Source organism: Fulmarus glacialis, unplaced genomic scaffold (genome assembly GCF_000690835.1).
Source record: "Fulmarus glacialis isolate BGI_N327 unplaced genomic scaffold, ASM69083v1 scaffold24532, whole genome shotgun sequence".
In the NCBI taxonomy this organism is placed as follows: Eukaryota; Metazoa; Chordata; class Aves; order Procellariiformes; family Procellariidae; genus Fulmarus; species Fulmarus glacialis.
This window is the reverse complement of record NW_009200125.1, coordinates 16036-24161: the sequence shown is the minus strand read 5'-3', so window position 1 is coordinate 24161 and position 8126 is coordinate 16036. Positions and strand designations below refer to the sequence as shown.

Below are 8126 nucleotides of genomic sequence, written 5' to 3'. Positions count from 1 at the left end.
GCAGGAAGGCTTTTCAGATCTTGTCTCCCTACCTAATATCTACTTCTGCTTTAAATGCTAATTAGCTGAAGAGCCAGGGGAAAGCAACATCAGTAAATATCTACTAAGCAAAAGACAGGATGGGGAGGGCCTTGTGCCCTTGGTTAAAGAAGTGGGAGGGAGGAGGTACAAAGCACCTCCAGGTGGAATCGTTAAGCCTTAGCCTTCCTGGGCTTGGTCTGGTAGGTTAAAATAACTGGCCTCATCCCTCTGGGCTATGTGAAAGTGGATTACCCAGGTAGACATGACCAGTTAATTTACAATTTAATTTTCTTTGTTTATTAGCTTGTACAGCATTTATCCCCCAAATAACTTTAGGAGGTGAAAGACAAAAAGTGGTGGTGAGCAAGATGAACCAGGGATCTGAAATATGAAAGCCTTTCCAGACCATTAAGCATGAGTCCCATAGATGGGCATAATAAAGTAGCAGCAATACTAGGATCTGCCAGAAGAATATGAGGCTCTTAGTTTAATGAATTAACACAGTCTGGGGAATTTGTTCCCCGAGGCTAAACAGGGACATGTCTCCTTATTCTTTAATCTCTGCCTGCACAGGCTTGATTCTGCTTCTTGATCTGGTGGAATGCATCTTCACCATAGCTACAGGCTGTGGGGAGAGTCCTCAGTTTTGAAACCTGTGCAGTCCTCAGAATACCAGAATCTGCCTTTTTTCAGTGCTTGCAGCTCTTCATATTAGGAGTACTACTGTACACCACAGGAACTGCAGGGAAATGTAGTAGCTTTAACTTCAAGTGTCTTGTAGTAACTTAAAAGGTTTGTTTGGAAAATCTTTTGTGAGGAAAGAAATGTGCATTTTCCTATCTTCCTTCGTTCCCCTGCCCTGGCATAAACATGGTAGGTATAGTCTGGCTAGACAAAAAGACAAAGAAGGTTGTTTTAAAAAAAAAAATCCATACTCCAGCATGGCTTACTACAAGAAAACATAGCTTGCTTTTGCTCTGGTAGGGGACTTGCAGGTTGTGGCTTGGGAGGTCATGCTAAATCCACTGTAGTTCTCATGGCATGTTAATGTTTAAATGGTAGGAGTACTTCAGTAGCTGAAACGCTCCCAGCATTCCTAGGTTGCTCAGCAAATGATAGTGTGTTTCCTCAGTAACAAACCCTGCTAAGAGTAAAGCTATAACCTGCCCATGACCCTGCATAACAAAGGAGTGCTGGTATTTGGCAGAGCTCACAGAAGTCTGGATGATTTTAATTCTGTTCTAACAGATAAGCTGTGAAGTGCTATTCTGCTTTGAGAATAGGTAAAGACTTGAGTTCAGATGCCACTTGCAGCTGCAACTAGTATTTACAGCTCCTGCCAATGAAACTAAAACAATAATAGTGCCTGTACATATTAGAAACATCTGCACAAATTATTTCCTGTGCAGAGCTAGTATACACAATAGACAACACTTTGTTCAGTGACAGGTTTTAGTCCTTTCCTTAGTAGTCCCATTAGGTAAATTACATTCAACTTATGCAAAGGAATACTAAAATCGTCTTGTCAGTGTTGCAGATCTTGACTGATGGCTCTTAAATGCTCTGATCAAAACAACTAATTGCATTGTGCAAAATGAGACTGCAGATCTGTTTTCTGATACTACCAAATTTCATCAAAGTGGAAGTCCTTTCCTGGAAAAGGTTAAGCCGTGGCAGGGAAGGCCTTGATATTTGTTTACATAGTCTCTAGGCTGCCATAAGATGTTACAATGTATTAATCTGATCTTTCAAGATCTCCATTAACAGCTTCGATTGTTCTGCACTGTGTTTTTTCTAGGGCACAGGAAACCTTCATGCAATGGGATCAATGTAGAAGATTTTATAACTTCCTCATGGCAGATAACATGAAGAAGATCATCCTTTCTCACAGGTACTGCAGTACATCACTTACACTTACACAAATGGGTCAATTGCCATATTGGATTTGTCTTCCTGGTCCTTTAAAATAGGACTCCTGAAAGATTATGCACCACTTCCTTGCTTGGTGGTCTTTAGAAACCAACAGAGAAGGAGAGCCCATGTCAATCTCATTCATATACTGTAAAATATACAAATAAGCTTTGATCTTGTTAGAAGAAAGCAGGCTTTGTTGCCTTCTGAGGAGACTTGCTTAATGAATAAACAAGATGCACACAGGAAAACATTGCAATTAGACTTCAAAGTGGAGTATTCTGCATCTGTTTCACTTCTAGCCAAAGAATTCCCTATTCAAGGAGCCTCTTGTTCTGCCACCTACCTGAGGTAGGATTAATCTTCAAGATCTGCTGTATGGGGCCGCTGCTTATCAAATAAGCAAATAGTCAAACTGTAGCTCTGGCTTCTAGCTGTTCCTCTAGAAAGAGCATGTAGTCAGCAAAATACTTAGTGTTGCTCTTCCTGGAGTGCAAGTGTACTTGTAGGATCCCTGTGCTGCTCTTGTGATCTGTGGCTCTTGCATAGCAAGGGAGTGTGTTTGTTAACAGGTGACATGCTCAATGTTGTTGTTTCCTCCATCAGAAGTTCTCTGGGTACTTCTTTCTAGGGCAATAAATGTGTAAGTACCTCATCTGTGTATATTTGAAGTTGCCTGACTTGAAGGAAAAGGAGGGGAATATCTAAGACACGTTCCAATTAAGAGCATGTGTCACTTGCAAACTTCTGGTTCATTGTTCACACTCCTGTGCAGTATGAAACACTTGTAGAAGGAATTATGGCAGCTGACATGTAGGATGATCTACATAATTCATTCCAGACTGACAAATATTTAGACAACTTGACCAAATTTAACATGTGAAGCTAGGTAAGCCCCCATTGAAAGGTACTTAAATTCATAACCCAGAAAAAGCCAGTGCTGGCTTGAAGGCGAGTCTGTTAAGTGAACTTTTTTCTGTAATCATTTGTGCTCTAAGGCAGCTCCCCCAAATCAAACCTAGCCTCCCTCCTACTCTGCCCTGCAGCTGTCTCTGAAAGGGAATAAAAACCCCTTTCCAACTTGTGGCTTTTGTTCTACTTGTTAGGGGAGCAGTTTGTTCTGGTAAAGAAGCACATCCTCTCCTGAGGGCAATAACTAATTATGACAAGTGTCCATAGTAAATAGCTTTCTACTAAGGTAATGTCCCAAGTAATTTCTGCTGTGTGAGCTAACCTAATATCTGTGCTGGGGAGACTTCAGGACCAGATGGTGAAGGAGATGCTATGCCCAGGACTGCTAGTGCTTTCACCCAAGACACCCACAGGTTTGGTCTGAAGCCAAAGGTCCCTCCCGTTAACCCAGCCTCTGTTCCAAATACCCTTAGTGCTGTCTGTTCTAGGAAGATTCTTTTTAGAGGCCCCTCATGCAGTTTTTCAGTGTAACAGGAAAACGGGGTTTTTTCTATAAAGAGGCTGCTACAGTTTCTGTTATGCCTTACTGCAAAGGGAGGTGGACGAGTAAGCTGTGCTTGTTCCCAAGACAGCCTCGTGTATGTGTAGCCCACTTCTATTCTTGTCTTGTCAGACTTGGTAAACTTAGTTGTCCTTGAACAGGTCATGGCTTTGCTGACCTTGTTATGTTATTTGGATGTTTTTCTTGATGTTACTCTTTCAGGCAAGTTCTTTTTGGAGATAACATGAAGAAGCCACAAAGCCTGTCAGATGCTGATCTGAGCAAACTCTATACAGCAACATCACTTATGCAGATTGATGATAACGTTATGAGGTATGAAGGCTGATTCTCTGATCCTGTGTAGATCTCTGAAAGTACGTTCTCTTTCAAGTGTTGCTCTCCCATGCCCCGTGCTGTGCCTGTAGGAATCTGCTAAAATTCAGTGCTGACAACCTCAGAAATCCTTCCTTGCCTTCACATGGAATAAAACTTACCAGAAAAAAAACCCGACTTGCTATTGACAGTCACGGCTTCTGTAAAATCATCCAGGAGGCATTTATCAGTAAATCTGAACCTGCAGCCTTCTGTAACGTAGGAAGAGGCCAGCTCTGCTGCAAGCTCTAGCAATAAACAGTGCAGAATGTGGAAAGCAGCTCAGAACTGCTCATGAATGTCCTTAGCCCTGCTTGAATTTTGAAACAAACCTTCCCCCAAAAAAACACTCCCGCCTTCTCAATAAACATTAGGGTTGGCTGAGATGATACAACCTTTTTTACCTGTCATACTAACATCTAAATTAAGCTTTCTGCTTATTAAGCAGTGTTACTGTCTGTGTCCTTGAAAACAACATAGCACTTTCTTCAGTGGCATTGTATTCGTACCGTGGCATGTTCTGTATCAGGCATTGACACCTTTCCAAAATGAATCTGTAAACTGTCAGCTGTACAGTTACAATACTTACGGCAGACTGCGAGTATTGCTGGCTGCTTTTTAAAAAGCCATTCCTAGGGAAATCTCCCTACTTGTCCCTCATCCCTGAGGCCTTTCTAGTTTGGGCCAACAGATATGTTGTCTCTCATGTAAGAGGAAAAAAAAAACCAAACCCTAAGGCAAAGCAGTTGAGTATAAGTTTACTGAATTCTTGGCTTGGGACGGAGAGCTAAAGATTTGGCAAAGAACTGGAACCACAGTGAATTCTGGGTGGCTTGCAAGCAGGCCCTTTTGTCCAGTATTTTTGAGGTTCATAAACTGTGGTGGTTTTGTATTTGAAAAGGCTTTCAGGTGAAGATGAACAAGATCATAACTTTTTCTTTCTTCTGTATGTACAATTACTTAAGTGAAATGAAATACTTAAAAGAAATGCGCTGAAGGCTGCTAGACTTCAACTTGCATGTTTAACTTGCCCATGCTATCACAATGTTTGAGTAAGCACAGAAAGCATAAAGGCATGTGCTGCCAAAGGTGAGTTTTGCAGAGACACTGGGTAGGAAAAAAGCATTGTCCATGAAAACTGAGGCATTCCTATCTCTACATATATGTCCTAGCTTGAAAGTAAGAGTCACGTGGGTACTAGAAGCAGATGATTACAATGACAGTCGTCTGTATTTCAGGAAGTTCCACGGCTACAGTTCGCTGAAGGAATACTACGAAGAAGAAAGCTGCCTGCATTACTTGCACAGGGTAAGCTCTTGCAATAGAGACTGCTCTTGTACCTTCATTTTCCTACTGGAGAGAAAATGCACTGTGGTTTCTGTTGTTGATGCCTAGACACAGCTGTCTTAGCTGGGATTTTCAGAAATAATCAGACACAGTATATTGGAGTGGGATTTCAGTTCTTGCTACCTCTAACACTGGGGCTAAATGCTCTGGGCTCTTAAGAGCTTAACTCTGACAGGTAATAGCACCTAAGTGATCTAGATAAAGCCATGTCTCTGAGTGTATGAGGATAAGGTGGGAGATGGGTGGTGGCATAGAGCCTGCAGTTTCAAGGAAGAAAGACTTGCTAGATACTGTGGAAGATACTTGGGATGCTACCTGGCAGGCAGATGCTTAGTAGATCAAAGTTTTGCAGAAGTGGAACTGGAAGATTAATTCCTCCTTGATCTACTAAGCCAGAGGGTGGAGGTGTTCCAAGGGAGTTTCCTGGACTTTAACCAAGGTGTCCATAACAGAGCTGGCGCTAGCTGCCTGATGTGCAAAGCAATACAGAGCAAAAAAGGGTGTAGCTATTTGAATTCTGAGAATGGGGAAGATCTGTGACTCAATCTGTATTTGCTCTGATGCACCCCTGCCCCTTTCATACAACTGACTTGGAAAAAAAAAAATAAAATCAAGTGCTGCAAAGTACTACATTGGTGAAAAGCCACCAGTCTTAAATTTCGACTCTCTGCTTTTCTGATGCTTCTCCAGGTACAGGGCAGTTCTTAAATAAGATGTCTTAGTTGAGTTAAGCTAAGATGCTTTTACAGTTGGTAGACTGAAATTTAAATACCAACCCCTTACTGTTTTTTTTTTTCCTTTTCTGGCGTGTTTCTTGATGCAGATCTATGTTCCTCTTCTGTTGGTTAATGCTGCTGACGACCCTCTTGTGCACGAGAGTCTTCTATCAATTCCAAGAGCTCTTTCAGGTATGTTGAAGCAGTCTGCTCCAGCTGTGCATATTTGTATACCTGCAGCTTCCTTACCACATCATGATCCGTGATTTCAAAGCAGTTTGACTTGCCTCTTTACATCTGTAATCCTGTGGGAGGATTAAGCCTCTTTAAATCATCAGTTGCTAGAACTAACAAGGATAACCTTGCACAGGAAGAATTTGAGTCCTTTCAGGCACCTTCTGCTGTTTGGGCTTGTGTTGATAGCCAGCAGCTGATGTTCAGGTTACATTCTTGAATGGAAGAATTATTCCTTATGTCATGGGATTTAGTAGAAGGGTGGGTTATTATAGTGATAGTCTTGATCAAGTACAGATGAACAGCCCCCTTTGCTAATAAAGAGCGGGGGGTGGGGGGCACATGCACAGCTGTGTTGTTTGGTGCTGAACTAGGATCTCTCCCTTGAAAGGAGTTCTGTGAGCTGCCTATCTTCAACCAAGAAAAAAGGCAAATTACCTTTAGAAGCTCAGGAGAGGGAGCTGGCTGTTGCTTTGTCACACAAATAGTGGGTGCACAGGGAGGGAAGCAGGGTTCATTCTTTTCCTGGTTGAAAGCTTTGAGCAGAGAATTCATCCACAGCTGTTTCCAGACAGAAGCAAGCACAGGGATTTTCTCACTGTACATGGAACAAGGTGGCTGATGTACTGTAAGAGCTTTGGTGCAGCTCGACATAATGCTAACAGTCCTAGTTCCAGTGCATGTGACTTAAAGATGTTCATTCATTAAAGAATGAGCATTCTTACAGCAATTCAGATATTGCTGTAAGGGCCAGCCAGCAGCATTTCTTGGGCAACCTTCTTGTACTAGCTGGGATTGGTTCCTGCAGACTGTCCTGTTCTGTGAGGCAGTAAGGTTATGTGCTTTGGACTTCAAAGTAGCCATGGCCTTTGTCAGTGCATTTCTGCTTCCTACATGTGATTGCTCCTTGGGTTCAGATGCTATGCCAAGGATAGAGTTGATTATCACAACTTAATGTGGCTTCATTCTCAGCTCCAAGATGTTAACTTTCTGGAACTCTGTGCCTCCTTTTGTTTTACAGAGAAGCGGGAAAATGTCATGCATGTGCTGCCCCTTCATGGAGGCCACCTGGGATTTTTTGAGGGGTCTGTACTATTCCCGGAACCTCTTACCTGGATGGATAAGCTTGTGGTGCAGTATGCCAATGCCATCTGCCAGTGGGAGAAGACAAAGTCTCACTGCTCGGACACAGAGCAGGCTGTATCTGGCCAGGAGTAACTGACCCAAAGACTCTGGATCACTTCAGTATATCTCCCCCTTTGGGAACATCTTGTTCCCTCACCTGCTGCTTCAGGTTTCCATTCTCGTTGATATCCTGTGGCTGGGGTTTGATCACAATGTTTTCTTCCAAAGTGGAGTTAAAGCAGAGATTAGTATCTAGTCAGAGCATCTTTGCGTATGTAGTCACTTGGGTTTGTAATTTATGGCTTTGCGTGAAGAATTAGGTTGCTGACTGTGACTTGTTACAGGGTTATTGAGCTAAAGACTGCTTGCTTTAATATAGCAGAAGTTTCAAATGTCAAAATCTCTTCACCTGCTGGTCAAAAACTTGATCGGCAGCATTTGTTTAGGTGTAGATGACAGGGTAACTATGACTCTTCTCCTCTGTCCTGGTGCTGGAAAAACCCTGTACCAAGCCACAAGCCAGTGAGTGGTTCAATCTGTAAGCCACTAAAATTGGCTTGGAAAAACAGATGCTTGACTGCAAGTGGAGTTCCAGCCTTGCACCATCTCAAGGGAAGTCTTTTAGTTCCTAGGAATGCGCTTGCACAAGTGAATCAGTTTAAAAATACTTAACTTTTCCATGCTTCAGCTATCTGTGGAGTGGGGTGTCTTTATGCTGGGACTCCAAGTAGGGAAAAGCTGCAGGCTGGTAATACCAGTTAATGTTTCTATGTAAACATGTTCTCGCACCAAGACCGGATCAGTCACCTTCTTGCCTCTTTTTAAATGTAGTCATCTTCTTAGTACTGGATTTTTTTCTGTTTGACCCAGGGCTTTCTAAAGCTGGCTCTGGCTTCCAAATGGAAACCAGTGATAAAGAATCTGCAGGATCTTTCTGTGAGCTAATC

At 42.5% G+C, this 8126-nt stretch overlaps 1 protein-coding gene across 1 annotated transcript in view; it reads left to right on the top strand.

The window, feature by feature from the left end:
- Positions 1 to 7354, top strand: part of ABHD2 (abhydrolase domain containing 2) — a 23990-nt gene extending 16636 nt beyond the window's left edge. The window contains 5 exon segments of the mRNA XM_009573496.1: positions 1820 to 1912; positions 3608 to 3718; positions 4996 to 5065; positions 5928 to 6012; positions 7076 to 7354. Coding sequence (XP_009571791.1) covers positions 1820 to 1912; positions 3608 to 3718; positions 4996 to 5065; positions 5928 to 6012; positions 7076 to 7272 — 556 coding nt within the window. The 3' untranslated portion in view covers positions 7273 to 7354.
- The last annotated feature ends 772 nt before the right edge of the window (positions 7355 to 8126 follow it).